The following is a 17,957-nucleotide window of genomic DNA, read 5'->3' on the forward strand; positions in this document are numbered from 1 at the left end:
TACCTCACCTCCCCTATTGCCAAACTCTCTCACGAAAGGTCCATGTCCAGGAGAGATGAGCACAGCCCAAAAGCGACTAGAGAGAAGAGAAACTGAAGCTTTTTCCCCTGGAGAGCTAATAAGAGAGTAAGAAATGAAAAGAGCAGAAATCAGAATGAAAATGAAACATATAAACAATCCAGATTTACCTCCTTAAATAACAAATAGAAGTTCTGAGAAGAGCATTAGAAAATTAATCACTATAATTCATCATATTAACAGAATAAGAGAAGAGAAATGGATATGACCATGTCGGTAAGTATGACATAAAATATGGAAAAATGTAACAGTCATACAAAATAACAAAGCCCAACAAATTATGAACTGAACTTTCTCTTTCATAGAAATAGTGCAGCTAACATGATACTTAATGGTGAAAAAGTGAAGGCCTTCCTCCAAAGGTCAGGAACAAGGCAAGGATGCCTGTTCTCACCAATCCAATTTAACGTTTTACTAGGGTTTCTATGAGTACCAATAAGGCAAGAAAAGTAAATAAGGCAAAAGTTAAAAAGGCAAAGAGATTAGAAAGAAGTGAAAATGTTTCAAGAAGTCACATCCACTCTCCTCCCAGTAGAAATATCAATTTGAAAATTATCTGCACATTAAAATACCTTCCCCAGAGCCAGGTACACCCGCCCCCTGCCTCATCCCAGCTCCTGTGTACTCTAGCAATTCCAGGCAGATAATGCAGCCTTCAACAGCTTCCACCCAGAGCTTCCTGTGGGCTCCAGGCTCCTGTCTTCCCCATGCACCTGCCAACTCCAGCAGCTCCAGGTGGGGCTCCTGTGACACTGGCTCCTAGTGAACTCCTGGGGACCAAGCCCCCGAAACTCTTCCCTCAGGACTGGGCAGTCCAGCACAGAGAGAGACCCATTCCCCGTGGGAAAAGGGGAGGAAGACAGCACCTGCCTTCACTACACATCCCAGATCTGCCTTTCCCAGCCGTCTGACTCCTGCAGCCCTGTGTGACTCCCTGCAGACTCACCAACCAAGGCCCCCCTCTCTCAGGTGCCTACCAGCTCCAGTGACCCAAGTGAGTCCTGTGACACCAGGTCCCCAGCAGGCTTCTGGGAACTAGGCCTCCTTTCACCCCAGTGACTGCTGACTCTAGCAGCCCTAGGCAGCTCCTGTGACTTCCCTGCTGGCTGCCACCAATCAAGAAACCAATATAACTAGTCATTAGGGAAACAGAAAATACAGTGAGCTGCCACAATATGTGCATCAAAGTGGCAAGTTAAAATAACAAAACTAAGTGACAGGGAAGAAAAGATACAAATGGAATTCTCATGAACTGTTGGAAATATAACTATATAGCCACTTTGGAAAACAGCTTGGCAGTTAGGTGTGGTGAACATATCCTTACCATATGCCCTAGCAATGTAAGAATCCCTTGGTATCTATGCAAGAGGAATGAAAACTTCCATTTACACAAAAACCTAGACTTGAATATTTATATTAACTTTATTCATTATCAGGCTTCCCTCGTGGTTCAGCTGGTAAAGAATCCACCTGTAAATGTGGGAGACCTGAATTCGATCCCTGGCTTGGAAAGATCCCCTGGAGAAGGGAAAGGCTACCCACTCCAGGATTCTGGCCTGCAGAATTCAATGGACTATATAGCCCATGGGGTCACAAAGAGTCAGACACAACTGAGTGGCTTTCGCTTTACCTTTTTATTCATCATCACCAAAACTGGCAACAATTCAAATATCCTTCAGCTGATAGAAAGACAAATAAATACCATTTGATACTAGGAGAAAAGAAAAACTTGACTTTATATTCACAATTGCTCATTTCTTGTTTTTCTTTGGCTTGCTAAATTTTAGTGTGGCTCAGTCTCCCCTCAAAATTCCCAAACTCTGGCTTGCCTGAAAATGTAAACCAGCTCTAAAAAGAGAAGTGAGATGCATCATAGCTCATGTGTGACCATGAGTTCGTGTCCCCGGCACAAAGTGGGAAGTGCCAACTTCAGGATATCATCTACTCTTTACACTTCATGCTCTCTTCCCCCACAAGTGTCCAACCCACTTCTTGACCTATTTATAAAATGAGAACCTTTTTTAGAGCATTCTTCCTATTGCAGGAGTCCTTGTAAATAATCTCTCTCTTTCTTAACACTACGCTATTGATAACACAGTACAATATGGATGAATTTCAAATGCACGATGCTTAGTGAAAAAAGTCAGACCCCCTCGACATTCTTCTAAAGCAAGAGTATAAGAAAAGATAACAGATCAGTTTTTATTAAAGGAGGAAAGCAATGTTTACAAAGGTGTGGGTGCGGGTGGAACTGTTCTTTATAATGATTGTGATGTGGCTACACAACTATATGTATTTGTCAAAACTAGAAGTGTATACCAAAAGAATGACTTTTTAAAAAAATTTATTTCTAATTGAAGGATAGTTGTTTTACAATGTTGTGCTGGTTTCTGCTATACAACAGCATGAATCAGCTATAATATACATATATCCCCTCCCTCTTGAGCCTCCTCCCACCCTCCCATCCCACCCCTCTAGATCATCACAGAGCCCTGACCAAAGTAAGACCCTGATGCTGGGAAAGATTGAAGGCAGAAGGAGAAGGGGATGACAGAGGTTGAGATGGTTGGATGGCATCACCGACTTGATGGACATGAGTTTGAACTAGCTCTGGGAGTTGATGATGGACAAGGAACCCCCATGCTTCAATCCATGGGTTCACAGAGTCAGACAAGACTGAGTAACTGAGTTGAACTGGATATTCAAATATATAATTTAGCATCAGAAATTTTTTATAATTTTTCTCCATGGTATTTGCCATAAACTTATGAATTATTATTTGCTTTCAAGTTATATTGTTTCAAGTGTATTTTTTAGATGATTTTGATATTGTTGTCCATGGAGTAGAAAGAGCACAGGTGAGAAATTTAAGGAATCCTAGAAAGAGTTTTGTCTCTATCACCAACTGCTTGTGTGGACTTGAACAAGTTATTCTGTCTGTTAGTGTTTTAACTGGTCACTATTTTTCAAACCTTAGTAGCAGAATGAACAATGGTCTCAAAAGCTTCACAGTTATATTAAATTCTAAATACATACTTGTCCTCACAGTGATGAGCAAAGTCTTTCCTGAATTTATGATGACTAGTGCATGCGTTAGTGTTAGTGGGGTGGGGACAGGTTAGAAACATTACATTTATTTCTTCTTCCTCTTTCTTACTTTATTATCCCCCTTCTTTCTTACTTTAGAGAGATCAGTTCCGTTAATGTGCTCAATGCCTTGGCAACAAATCCGAGATAAATGCTTGTATTTTCATGAAACTTCCAAACCTTGGAATGACAGTCTAGCTGACTGTTCCACAAGAGAATCCAGTCTGCTGCTTATTCAAGATAAGGAAGAACTGGTAAATAATTAACTAAAATACCTTAATACAACTTAGCACTGACTTCTAGCCACATCAAGATCTTTGTGCTTTAGCCTTAAGGGTTCTATGCAGATGAAAATATCAACTTTGACTTCAAGAAGTTCACAATCTGAGAGACTAAATAGACATGAAAACAAAATAAATATAATGTAATGAATACAACAATATAAACATAAACATTTGTATAAATATATAAATGAACAAATAGAAATATCACAAATAAGGATTAATTAACTCCAACAGGGAGTCAGGAAAGGCCTCATAGAAGAAGTGATAGTTTCAGAGGATGAGCATAAGAATGCAAACCAGGAACAGATAAACAAATTCAATATTCAGTCATTTCTTCTGTTTCATTTACAGAGACTCATACAAAATCTGATAAACAAAGAAGAAATTCTGTTTTGGATTGGATTAAATTTTACATTGTCAGAGAAGAACTGGAAGTGGATAAATGGATCCTTTTTAAACTCTAATATGTGAGTATTAGATAAGCTAATTTGAATATTCAATTTGCTTCCCACTAGCTATCCATTTTGCAGATGGTAGTGTATATATGTCCATGCTACTCTCTCAGTTTGTCCTACTCGCCTTCCCCTGGGTCTCCATTCCTGCCCTGTAAATGCATTCATCAGTACCATTTTTCTAGATTCCATACATATGCATTAATATATGACATCCAACGAGTCCATCCTAAAGGAGACCACTCCTGGGTGTTCACTGGAAGGACTGATGCTGAGGCTGAAACTCCAATGCATTGGCCACCTCATACAAAGAGTTGACTCATTGGAAAAAACCCTGATGCTGGGAGGGATTGGGGGCAGGAGGAGAAGGGGACGACAGACGATGAGATGGCTGGATGCCATCACTGACTCGATACACATGAGTTTGGGTCAACTCCAGGAGTTGGAGATGCACAAGGAGGCCTGATGTGCTGCGATTCATGGGGTCGCAAAGAAGTCGGACACGACTGAGTGACTGAACTGAACCGAATGATGCTTGCTTTTTAAATTTATTTATTTATATTAATTGGAGCATAATTACTGATCTACTGGTTTTAATTTTTAGTTTCATGTCCTAGAAAACTTATTTAACTTACAGGGACAGTTTAAATTTAAAAGAAAATAGATTTCACCTTTGCGCTGCTCAAGTAGTTTCACCTACGTGGCTTAGCTAGTAAGACATCAACATTTGGCAAGAACTTTTGCTTTCACTAAGCATTAAGCATGAGCCCTTGTGTTTCAGGAACTACAATATCCTATTGTCCCAGATAAAAAGTTAAGCTCAGAGAGAGGGGAGAATGGAAGAAGAAAGAAGGAAATGCAAATTTTGAGCAGAAAATAGAAGTTCAGTAAAAGCTATAAAAAGTATCCTTTCTACTGGACTGAAGAGCAAACATGCATAAGCTATGTTCTTTCTCTTCATCATCAAATTTAATATAAACTAAAAATGCTAAAGAATTTGCTGGTGGATAGATTTAGGTCCAATTCCTACTTTCAAACTCTACATCTGCTTTTAAATTATCAAAGATTAAAATTTAAAAAAACAGAAATTAAATTACAAAGGATCTATACACCAATAGTCTCAGTTTTTGCAGGTAACTTTTTAAAAGTCAATAATTATTCATGATTTTATCAAACAAAGTCTCTTTAGAGAACAATAAGAAATTAATTCTCAGCTCCCAAGTTGCACTAGTAGTAAAGAACCCACCTGCCAATGCAGGAGACATTAGAGACCCAGGTTTGATCGCTGGGTCCAGAAGATCCCCTGGAGGAGGACATGGCAACCCACTCCAGGATTCTTGCCTTTAGATTCTCATAAACAGAAGAGATTGGTGTCCTCTTCTAGGGGATTTTCCAGACAAGAATACTGGAGTGGGTTGCCATTTCCTTCTCCAGGGAATCTTCCTGACCCAGGGATCAAACTTAGGTTTCCCACATGCAGGCAGACTCTATACTATCTGAGCCACCAGGAAATCTCTTAATTTAACTAAAATGGTTATGTTTAAAAGATGCTCATTTCATTTTTATGATCACTTCTGAAAATTTCTGGTAAGACACATTATATAAACTACTTTGGTAATGTATTCTAAATAGGATGATATAAAGCTTAGCTGAAGATGTGCTATAATCAAAAGTCCAGAGAATGAAAAACAAGAGAGAGAACACAGAAGTACACCAGAGCCCATGAGACAGAGAGAGACATAAAGCAAGAGAGAGACAGTGCATGCATGCTCAGTCACTTCAGTCATGTCTGACTCTTTGTGACCGCATGGTCTATAGACCGCCAGGCTCCACTGTCCATGGGATTCTCCAGGCAAGAATACTGGGGTGGGTTGCCATGCCCTACTCCAGAGGATCTTCCCCAACCAGTGATCAAACCTGCATCTCCTCAATTGTAGGAAGATTCTTTACCTACTGAACCACTTGGGAAAGCTGGAGAAAGCCAGAGGGAGAGACAAAGGGAAAGTCATTTGAACACATAAATGAGCCTCAATAGATTTCATCTGGAACACTTAATGATATCACTGAAAATCACATTTACCCTTAATTCCAAAAGGAAATTTTTCAGGACAGTTTTGTGCCCAAGGGTAAGAAAATATATATTTGTTTAGTTTTTTTTTTTTTTAACAAAAAATTGTGACTTTTACTCATATTTCTTCCAGAAAATGTGACGACTCATTCAAAGCCCAGATCAAAAGTCACTTCACAAGTAAAGCCATCACCAATTCCCTAGGTTTTATTAAATACCTTGTAGTACAAATCACATCAAATTGTAGTAACTAATTTGTCTGTCCCTGAGGTAATGAAGCCCTGCAGGCAGAGTCTAAATACAATTTGTCTTTGCAGCTCTGTGTCTAACAAATAACAGATTCCAAATATATTATTACTAGTTTCAAACAGACTACAGCATAATGGTTAATTTTTTTAAACATATACATGTGTTTATTCTTTTTCAAATTCTTTTCTCACTTAGGTTGTCACATAATATTGAGCAGAGTTCCCTGTGCTATATAGGAGGTATGGGTAACTTTTATTAGTTTATGCATTACAAAATTGTTGGTGTCTGTTTGCCATCACTCTGGGATATAATCATCTGTTATTTAACATCATAATGTGAGTTGCCAGAATGCAAGTAGCCAGCAACCTGGAGAAAATACGAAGACTAATTGAAAACAAAAGCCACAGACCATTTTTCTCTTAACCTCCTATAACATAATTCACTGGGCAGTAATATTTAAGTAACATATCCAGTACCAGAATAACTAACGTAACAATTACACACCTGCCCTCTCACCCACCTCTAGTCCCTCAAAACATCTCTTCTGCTATGGAGGTTAACTGTGAAGTACTGATACCTCTGAAGCACAATTGCTACTATGCTGTCAGTGATCAGTAGTATAAGAACTCCCCTCCCCAACTCCTGTTTTGTTTTGTCAAAGTTTATCAATTTTACCTTACCAGATCTCCTCTCCTCCATGTTCGCTCTATAGGTAGGGTCTGTCTCTAAGATTTTTAAAGACACCTCTGTCGTTGTCATGTTTCTGTTTGAAAAAAGGGATTTGGTGGTATCTTTCCTCAGCAGTTGCAAAGCAGGAAATGTGAATTGAAAGGAACTTCTGTTAACATTTGGCTGAAAAGGAAACTAGTAACCTCTCAGTTTAGACTCCACCTCTCATTGCAAAAGAGCCTCTTGATGAAAGTGAGTGAAAAAGCTGGCTTAAAATTCAACACTCAAAAATCTAAGATTATGGCATCCAGTCCCATTATTTCATGGCAAATAGATGGGGAAACAATGGAATCAGTGACAGTCTTTATTTTCTTGGCCTCCAAAATCATTGCAGATGGTGACTGCAGCCATGAAATTCAAAGATGCTTCCTCCTTGGAAGAAAAGCTATGACCAACCTAGACAGCATATTAAAAAGCAGAGACATTACTTTGCCAACAAAGGTCCATCTAGTCAAAGCTATGTTTCTTCCAGTAGTCATGTATGGATGTGAGAGTTGGACTATAAAGAAAGCTGAGCACCAAAGAACTGATGCATTTGAACTGTGGTGTTGGATAAGACTCTTGAGAGTCCCTTGGATGGCAAGAAGATCACACCAGTCAATTCTAAAGCAAATCAGTCCTGAACATTCATTGGAAGGACTGTTGCTGAAGCTACAATACTGTGGCCACCTGATGTGAAGAACTTACTCATTGGAAAAGACCCCAATGATGGGTCTTTTCAGAAAGCAAAAGGGGAAAGGGGTGCCAGAGGATCAGATGGTCAGATAGTATCACTGAGTCAATGAACATGAATCTGAGCAAACTCTGGAGGAAACTGGAGGACCGAGGAGCCTGGTGTGCTACAGTCCTCGAGGTTACAAAGAGTTGGACGTGACTTAGCAACTAGTCACTATGTCACTGGGTGCAGACCTTCCAAAAATGTACATGTTTTTGTTGTTCAGTCACTCAGTCATGTCCAACTCTTTGTGACCCCGTGGACTGCAACACACCAGGTTTCCCTGTCCTTCACCATCTCCTGGAGCTTGCTCAAACTCATGTCTGTTGAATCAGTGATGTCATCCAACCATCTCATCCTCTGTCATCCCCTTCTCCTCCTGCCTTCAATCTTTCCCAGAATCAGGGTCTTTTCCAATGACTGGACTCTTCACATCAGGTGGCCATATGTAGAGTCATCTCTTGTGCTTTCGGAAATGTACATGAGGCAGGAGCTAAATGGACCTGGGGCTGTACAGCTGGACTTTGTCCCCTGTGGATAGATACCCCAAGATAAAGAGGAGGAGGAGCTGAGCCCTGCCCAGATATGAGATAGTACTTTTCTCATTCTCAAGGTTCAGAGGACCTTTCCAAGGATACACCTGCAGCAAGGCTCTTTGTAGATCAAAAAGGGAGTAATGTCAACCTGTCCACAGGCCTCTTCACTAGAACCCATCTTGGCTAAGAAATGTGGGTACGCACATGGGAAGACACTGATGTATACCAAATACGGACTCAGAATCAGCCAAAGCAAGATGTTTGGCCACAGGAAACCCAGAAGAAAATCGCATAAAAGTGATTCGAACTGCAAGGACCTGATGCTCTGGACTTGCCAGTGTGTGCCTATGCACGTGTACTCTTTTCCCTCCTAATAAATGCTTCACTTGTTTCACTGGTTTTTGTTTCTCTGTGGAAATTCATTTTCTGGAAACGAATCCTAATGGCCAGGATTCAGCACTTGGCCAGACTTCAATCTCTGGCCAGAAACCAAAGTCCTATTTCAAGTCCCTGCAGGTTGAGGTCACCTAAGCTCAGATATGTCTTCACAAAAACCTTTGTCTTTCTCTGTTCGTGAAAACAACAACAACAACAACAACAACAACAAGGAGACCTTAGAGGTAGCACAGCCTCAAGATAAAAGAAACTTATGTCCCTGAATTTCCATGTTGAAGAAAGCTGCGTTCTAACTAGAAACACCTATATTTCACAGCTACATGAGTGTTAAGTAAATATACACTGTGCTATCAACAAAATTTAGGTTATCTATTGTAGCAGCTGTGTAATATATCTAGTCAGAGTGGCAGCCTCATTTTTTCCATAGTTTTTTGCATCTTATCCAGTCACCAAATATCTGCAGATTGTTACTACTATGGTAGGTGCTGAGAAACAAAAGCTCTGCAAATTCTGATGAAGAGGATGAAGCAGGCACCTGGGTCTTGTGTGGGAGAGGTCTGGATGGATTTTCCAGAATAGCTGAGGCAAGGTTAGTATCTTCTCTGGTGTCTAGTGAAGACAGGAACATTTTAAAAGATCACGGTTTATAGTACCACCGAAAACCTGACAGAGCTAAGAGCAATGACAAATTGAAATTATAATAGTGATCATTATAATTATAATGAAGTGGTCAGCATACAAAAATGGAGTTGGAAGGCATGGGTCCAATTTCAGAATTCAAGGACTAGAACTTCTTTGTATCTTTGTATTGTGCCATAAAAAAGGACAGAGCAACACCTGCCGATTTCTGTGGCCTCATGGTACCCGAGAAATCTTGTTGTATCCCTAAAGATCTCCCTCCCTCCCTTTCCTGTGTTCATGGAACAAGTCCTTGCTTAACACACTTCACTTCTCATCAACTGAAGTTTTAATGCTTGAGAAACAAGTTCTGTAATGAACCCATGGCTTCTCTCATTTAGAAAAATAAATAAACTTCCTCCTTTTTTTTTAAGTGTGTCAGTCACAACTCAGAGCTTCCTGCATCTGTGTCTCCAAGCTGGGGCTCTAACAATCCAGCCAAAAAAAATGCCTCTTATTCTCAATCAGGTCTTTGTTTCTGAAATTTCAGTTACTAAAAGCAATGCATTATGAAAATGGCGACATACTTAACCTGCATGACACCAGGAAGGGAACTTTTTTTTTTTTTTTTTTAACACACCCTTATTCTGTCCCGGGAAGCTTAAGGCTCTTCAGTCAAAGCGGAAAGACAAGTCTCCCCAAGAACACTGGGACCTTCGTGTTTCTGGAAAGGAGCATAATTCAGGCCAGCTCCAAAGGGATCTCAACTTTTCAATTAAGATACAATCATGGGAGCTAGGCAGACAGAGACATAAAAAGGGGAAAGACTGAACCAGGTCCCTAAGAACACCTGCTGCCCCCTCTCAGCCTTTCAAAGCCCTTAATCCCTAGACCACAGAGCTCACCCTAAGGAATCTCCCAGTCACCCACTAAAGTTGTGCAAACTCCTATGAAGAGGGAAGCTTAGGTGCACAGCCATCTGGGGAGAAATCAAGTCAAATATTTTTCAAATCACGCAACCAGGCCAGATGTTCACCCCGTATTGGGACAGCCCTGGAGAGTGCAACCTACTTGAGACCAAGAAGGCAGTTTCTTCTTTCTCTTCTCCTCTCGGTAGCGGTTTCTTTTTCACTATGGCTTTGCTCTGGACCAGAGGTGGCCAAACAGGGGGATGCGGCGTCTCAGGGCTGCAACAGTCACCCTCTCCCGGCACCTCTAGCTTCCCTGTGGGGTGACCACATCCCTCTCCATCCGCGGCTGTCTCCCACATTCAGGTTACAACTGTCTGCCAAGGTCTAAGAGACACCGGATGCAGGGCGTGGGAAATTACGCCCATAGAGCAGATGGTACTAGATAATGCTCCCTCCCCACCACCCTCCACCTTCCGTGCTCCGCCCTAGATGTTAGGCCCCACTTCCTGTGTTTCATTTCTCAGGATGCTGAGGCAGAAAAGAAAGTCAGAACACTTGTAAACAGTATGCCTGCCGTTGAAAGGTCTTTGGCTCCTTTCCAACCTGCCAAACACCTGATGGGGACCTGGTGGACTAACGGGGGATCTAAGAGGACAGCCCTCTGCTCAGGCTGTCTGCCAGGCTGGGTCCCTTCCTAGCAGGAGAAAGTCTGCATGAAGCTCCACAGCCTGCGAGTCTCCCTGGCCTAGCAGAGATGGGGACAAGGCTCTGTCTGTCTCTCTGAGGTTCAACCTGTGGTAACCAAGACCCCTGAGAACAGAAACCCTGTTGTATGTAGTCACCCACACACAAACCTCCTCTAAAAGGTGTTGATTTGTGGCTTGTTAGCACCACTGTTCTCAGGGGATCATACACAGATCAAAACCCCAGGCTAATATGTTCTGAGGCTACAAAATGAGGAAAGGTTATAAAGGCCAAAAACTACAAGGTCATATAAATTGTTAGGAACTAGGACTAGAGTTGGGAAGAAATAGGAATGCTTGTTTAAACAGGAGTTGTTTGGGGTTCAAAACGGTTACACATTTGCAGGTGTAGGAGGGAGGCACTTTGAAACTGTGTTTGCACCTGGCACTGCCTGCAGATACTATTTTGAAAATGTCTGGTGATGGTCTTGAGTTTGATAGAATTCAGAAAGTTTAAGTTCTCAGTGATGCATCTGCAAGTTCTCAGATGCAAGACTGCATCTGAAACTACCTCCACCTAAGGCCATCTGGCTCCATTTTGTATGTGTGAACTATAGTTACTCCATTTTTATTTTTGAAAGATCTTAAATACATAATCAGGCTTCCCTGGTGGCTCTGTGATGAAGAACCTTCCTGACAATGCAGGAGAAGCAGGTTCAATCCTCAGTCCAGGAAGATCCTTTGGTGAAGAAAATGGCAACCCAGTCCAATATTCTTGCTGGCGAAATCCCATGGACAGAGGAGCCTGGTGGGCTAAAGTCCATGGGGTCGCAAAAGAATTGGACAGAACTTAGCGACTAAACAACTCCAGTACTTTGGCCACCTCATGTGAAGAGTTGACATGAGTCTGAGTGAACTCAGGGAGATGGTGATGGACAGGGAGGCCTGGGGTGCTGCAATTCATGGGGTCACAAAGAGTCGGACACGACTGAGCGACTGAACTGAACTGAACTGGACTAGTGACTAAACAACAGCAGCAGCAAATATATATATATATATTATATATATATATATAATATATATATAATATAATATAATATATATAATGTCTACATTACCCTTTTTTGGACTTTTGTGGGGTGATAAGATTTCAACCCTGAGGATCTGCTACAGTGAGATTTGGTCCAGTTGGAACAGAGTTTACAAACAGATTCTTAAAACAAGACAGTAATGGCAGAAATCAGTCTTTGACGAACAAAAAATTTTTTTCCTGGTGAATTATTTTGATCCTTGAAGTGATTTAGAAGTTTCACCAAGTGGTGACAATAAAAAGCTGACTCTTTAGAAGACAGTTTGTCAGTTTCTTATGAAATTAATATACTTGCCAGGTGATCCAACAGTCTCACTTTTGGGCATTTACAGAAATGAGTTGAAAACTGATGTTTATGCACACTTACACAGGTGTGTTTATAGCAGCTGTAATTATGATTGCCAAAACTTGGAAGCAACCAAGATGCCTGTTAATATATAAATGGCTAAACACACTGTAGACTCTCCAAACAATGGCATAATGTTCCGGGACTTTAAGAAAAGTTCTCAAGTGAAGAAAAAAAAAAACATAAAAAGAAGCTTTTATGCAGGTTATTAAGTGAAAGAAGGCAATCTGATAAATCTACATACTGTAAGATTGCAACAATTTGACACTTACGTAAAGGCAAAACTATGGAGATGTTGAAAAGACATGTCTGAAGGGCCAAGGTGGAGAGATTGAGAGGGATGAATGGGGGAGGCCAGGGGGTTTTTATTCAATGAAACTACACTCTGTGATTCTGTAATGATGGATTTAAAACTACTAGGTGGTGTTTGGGGGGATTCTCAAGATCTCTAGTTCTTTATGTCTCAGCACAGAAAGAATCCAGTGAGAGGCAAAGTGATAGATGAGAAGTGATTTATTAGAATAGGAGGTTTGTGAGGTTAACAAGTGGATGGATGAGAGGGTGCTGTGCCTGAGAACTTAGTGGGCTATAGTTTTATTTTAAAAATCAAAGGAAAAATGGGGAGGGGAAAATACCACTTTTTCCCTCATTCTTGAGTAGATGTCAAGCTTCCATAGTCAGCTCTGCCTTCACGTCAGGCTGGGGAGTTTTCTTGTCCCTACATGGTTAAGCCAGGACAGTCATGGCACTATGGGAAAATTGTTTCAAGTCTCAGTACCATGAGGCTCTTTCACTTTGAATGTCACCTTTCTATTTTATTGTTGTTGTTGTTGTGTTGTTTTTGTTTTTTTTTTTTTACTTTATTTTACTTTACAATACTGTATTGATTTTGCCATACATCAACATGAATCCACCACGGGTGTATATGAGTTCCCAGTCCTGAACTCCCCTCCCACCTCCCTCCCCATACCTATGTGCAAAGAGCTTGTCCTGTGGGCCATTAACTTACTGAGCTCACTAGGTGGGATGTGGGTCTCATGCCGTCATTGTTCTATTGTTTTCAGAGATGTCTCATGCTTCTGTTTTGCAAGGTTTTGTTGCTAAACAACCCTGCTTGGTTTTGTAATTAAGCAAACCTGCTTTTTTAAGCAATCATTAACATACAGGGGTTTCCCATTCTCATACTTTTTTACTTACAATCCCCAGTGGGATTAACCATTTAATTACCCTGTTTGTCCCTTTACTCTATCCCTATCAAATTCATGTCATTATAAAAGTGAAAGTGTTAGTTGCTCAGTCGTGTCTGACTTTTTGCGACCCCGTGGACAGTAGCCCACCAGGCTTCTCTGTCCAAGGAATTCTGGCAAGAATATTGGAGTGGATAGCCATTCCTTTTTCCAGAGGCTCTTCCTGACCCAGGATTGAACCCCAGCCTCCTGCCTCGCAGGCCAATTCTTTACTGTCTGAGCCAACAGGAAAGCCCAAGCTTGCCATAGCATATAGAACATAAAGAGCAAACCCTAATGTAGTCTATGGACTTCAGTTCATAATATTGGAGCAAAATTTGTTCATCAGCTTTAACCAATAAAACAAACTAATGCAATGTGTTTAAAACAGGGGAAACTGTGTATGAGGAAGAAATGCCTGTGGAAACTCTGCATTTCTGCTTTTTACCCGAACTTAAAAGTGCTTTTTTTTTTCCCCCATAAACCTAAAATGGAGTCTCTTAACTTAAAAGAGCAGTTGACTCTTAGTCAGCATTATCATGTTTTTAGCTCAGTGACCTAGGAACCCGCTCTCATCCTTAAACTAGAACTGGGAGTTAAACATGCGACATATACGGAGCTCTAGTGTGTTCTGTGTGACATGAGTTAAGGGTCAGTGATTATTTGCTGTCAGAATCCTCTAAACTTAAAGTGTAAGTCTGAAAAAGGCACGTTAGAAACCACTGGAGACAATGCTGAGCAAATCAAAGCACGAAGCCATCAAGAGAAAAAGAGAGGCTGAAATCTCTACTTTTGCTTTGCTATGACCACAGTAACCTTTGAAACAGAATTGTTATCCATCCAACTACCCTTGCTGAAGGGTAAGTATAATTGGGACTTTCCCAGTGATTTAGTAGTTAAGAATTCACCTACCAATCCAGGGAAAGCAGATTCAGTCACTGCTCAGGGAACTAACATCCCACATGCTGTGGAGTAATTAAACCCTCAGGCTGCAACTAGAGAATAGCCGTGCCACAAAAAAAGACCCTGCGTGCTGCAACTAAGACTCACTTAACAACTAAACCACCACCACCATAGAGCTTCTCCATCTTCAGCTGCAAATAATATAATTAATCTGATGGTGGTATCCATCTATAAAGTTGGGCTTCCCAGGTGGCGCTTTGGTGAAGAATCCACCTGCCACTGCAGAAATTGTGGGTTTGATACCTGGGTGGGGAAGATCTCCTGGAGAAGGTATCTTTTGACTTAGGCAAACACCTGTCCAGAGCTTAAACAAGGGGCTTCCCTGGTAGCTTAGCTGGTGAAGACTTTGCCTGCAATGTGTGAGACCCCAGTTCGATTTCTGGGTCAGGAAGATCCCCTGGAGAAGGGATAGGCTACCCACTCCATTATCCATGGGCTTCCTTGGTGGCTCAGACAGTAAAGAATCCTCTTTCAATGCAGGAGATTTGGGTTAGATCCCTGGGTTGGGAAGATCCCTGAAGGAGGGCATGGCAACCCACTCCAGTGTTCTTTCCTGGAGAATCCTTATGGACAGAAGAGCCTGGCGGGCTGCAGTACATAACATCACAAAAGAGTCAGACATGACTGAATGACTAAACACAAAGTGTAAACAAAGTTAAAGAAATATCAAGGCTGTCCAGGTCACCATATACATATACATCAATCTTGTTCAGAGGTACCCTGGCACAATAAGCAACACAGTAAATATTGTTTTCATCCACTCGAATTTAGACAAACTACCTATCCAGGAGCAGAGCTACTGTTTGCAGTATAATTGCCAGCCTTGAGCAAAATTTATTTTAGCTTTTCTTCCCTCTCTATAACTTGGTTTTGTAGGTATTACAGGAGCAAAATGTGTTTCGGTAGGTTGTAAAAAAGAGCCTGGGTTTTGAGGTAGGAAACAGATGATCATTCTTGCTCCTTACTCATCCGAGCGGCTACTGCTGCTGCTGCTAAGTCGCGTCAGTTGTGTCCGACTCTGTGCGACCCCATAGACAGAAGCCCAACAGGCTCCTCTGTAAATTCAAAAAAATCCAATGCTTGGATAAGGCAGATATTAATGTATCAAATGAAACAATGTGGATTGAAGCATTTACCAATAACTTGAGCTTTCTGATTTCAGTATACAGAAGGTTTAAGGATATAAAAAAGAAAGGCCAGCAGCGCCCCCTGGTAGGAACTGTTAGTAGATGAACTCAGGTTTTTAAAAACATTGAACTACAAAAAGCAACCCCCAAACAAAAACCAACCAGCCAACCAGACAACAATAACAACAACAACAACAACAACAACAACAAAACCTGCAAAGCAAAAAACACTTGAGTTTTTGGAGCAACTACGCAAGTTTTACTGTAGCAATCAATACTCTATGTGCGTGCATGCACGGGTGCTCAGTTGCGTCCTACTCTTTGCGACCCCATGGACTATACCCCGCCCATCTCTGCTATCCATGGGGATTCTCCAGGGAAGAAGAATAGAGCGGGTTGCCATGACCTTCTCCAGGGATCTTCCCAAATTAAGGATCCAACCCACATCTGTTATGTCTTCTGAATTGGCAGGCAGATTCTTTACAACTGGCACCACCTGGGAAGCCCTAGACATAGGTTTATTCCATATCTTGGCAATTGTATAAGTAATGCTGCTATAAACATTGAGGGGTATGTATCTTTTCAAATTAGTGTTTTTGTTTTTTTGTGACATATACCCAGGACTGGAATTGCTTGGTCATATGGTAGTTCTAGTAGACATATGTTAACAATAGTAATCTTCCAAGTAACAAACATGGGATGTCTCTTCATTTAGTTATGTCTTTTTAAATTTCTTTCAGCAATATTCTACAGTTTTCAGTACAAGTTTTAATCGGGTTTTTTTCTGAAGTAGTTTATTCTTTTTGATACTGTTGCCAATGAATTTCATTTTCTTTCCAAATCATTAATCAGTGTATAGCAACTGATTCCTGTGTATTGACTTTTTATTCTGAAACTTAAGCAAATTCACTTATTAGTCTAATAGTTTGTGAGTGTGTGTGTCTGGAGTCTTGATGATTTTCTACACATAAGGTGTTCTCTGAACAGATGTAATTTTGCTTCTTTTTTCTCAACTTTGATGACTTCATTTCTTTTCCATGTCTAATTAGTTTGGCTAGAACTTCCATACCTGTGTTGAATAGGAGTGGTGAGAACAGATATCCTTGCTTGTTCCTGACCTCAGAAGAAATGCTTTTATTTCTTTTTTCACCACTGACTGTGCTGTGGGCTTTTCATAAATGGTCTTTATTATGTTGAGGTATGTTAGTCACTCAGTTGTGTCTGACATTTTGTGATCCAATGGACTGTAGCCTGCCAGGTTCCTCTGGTCCATGGGGTGGTCCAGACAAGAACAATGGAGTAAGTAGCCACTCCCTTCTCCAGGGGCTTTTCTTGTCCCAGGAATCGAACCCCTGTCTCCTGCATCTCCTGCTTTGGCTGGCGGCTTCTTTACCACTGAGCCACCTAGGAAGTCCATTTTATATGTATACAATAGTGATTGCATAGTAAGGTTCTTCCGTCCTATAAAATGGTTGTAACGAATGAAAACATCCATCAATATGTTTTGCACTGCATATGCACAAGTGAAAAGTCTCCTTTGGTTTATATTTCTGGCTGGTTTGTACTTTTGAAGCTCACATAATTTTGCAAGCTTCTGGTTGAAGAGAATACTCTTTCCTCAGTCAACTGTTTTTAACATGGCCATTGTGGACTCCTCGTGGTCATAGTCACGCTTCCTAACTTGAAGTTAAACCTCAGTGCACTGAAAGCATTCTTTTAAGCTAAGAATAGTCTGGATCTTTGGCTCTTTGCTGTCTCTGTTGTATTACTCAGTGACCTTTTCCACATTTACAGCTCCTTTTCCCACATTTTTCAGCTCTTGCCAGGGGCACAAATATTTCAGGAAGATTTGAGAGCTTTAGAAAAGTGTCCTACAGTTTTTTTGTGTGTTAGTGTTTACTTTTTACAACCTGGCATTAAATATAGTTTATCTTGATTCTGTGTGTGTGTGTGTGCATGTGTGTGTGTGTTTGAGCCAAATCAGAGTGCTTTATTTCCTTCACTCTGGTCCTGGCCCAGAAAAAGTTGTTGAAAAAAGATACTTACAAAGACAACAAACAATCTTTCCAGAATATTGTCAAACAATAGGCCAATTAACTAAACAAAGCAGATATTGAAAATAGTGAAAAAGTTCCTTTGGAGTTTTCCATGTTATGGAAAACTTGAACAAACTTTTTGGCCAACCTAATATTACATGTCTAAGTACACTGGACACCCAGTAAGTGGACTTCCTCACTAATTTATAGACAAAGCCCACAGTAACCATTGTGGTTAGGTGCTGATTATAAGAGAGACCAGCAAAACTTTTTAAATTGGTCACTTCCTTCAGCTGATCTTGCCTCAGAGAAGTTGGAATTTTTCCTCTTATACGAGTATAGTACTACATTCTTCTGTTTGCA

General features: G+C 40.8%; 1 protein-coding gene across 8 annotated transcripts in view; it reads right to left on the minus strand.

The window, feature by feature from the left end:
• LOC138437834 (C-type lectin domain family 2 member D11-like) overlaps positions 1 to 10,638 on the minus strand; it is a 102,348-nt gene extending 91,710 nt beyond the window's left edge. For 5 of the 8 annotated variants that reach the window (XR_011256181.1, XR_011256178.1, XR_011256179.1 and 2 more), the window contains exon 1: positions 10,284 to 10,600. Coding sequence is in view for 4 of the 8 variants with exons in the window: in XM_069585789.1 (XP_069441890.1) it covers positions 10,284 to 10,482 (199 nt within the window). In the remaining 4 variants the exon portion in view is untranslated. Of the gene's footprint in view, positions 1 to 10,283 lie in introns of all 8 variants that reach the window. The other 3 variants (XM_069585791.1, XM_069585790.1, XM_069585787.1) reach the window with 3 other exon arrangements.
• Positions 10,639 to 17,957: the final 7,319 nt, after the last annotated feature.

This window comes from Ovis canadensis, chromosome 3 (assembly GCF_042477335.2).
Source record: "Ovis canadensis isolate MfBH-ARS-UI-01 breed Bighorn chromosome 3, ARS-UI_OviCan_v2, whole genome shotgun sequence".
In the NCBI taxonomy this organism is placed as follows: domain Eukaryota; kingdom Metazoa; phylum Chordata; class Mammalia; order Artiodactyla; family Bovidae; genus Ovis; species Ovis canadensis.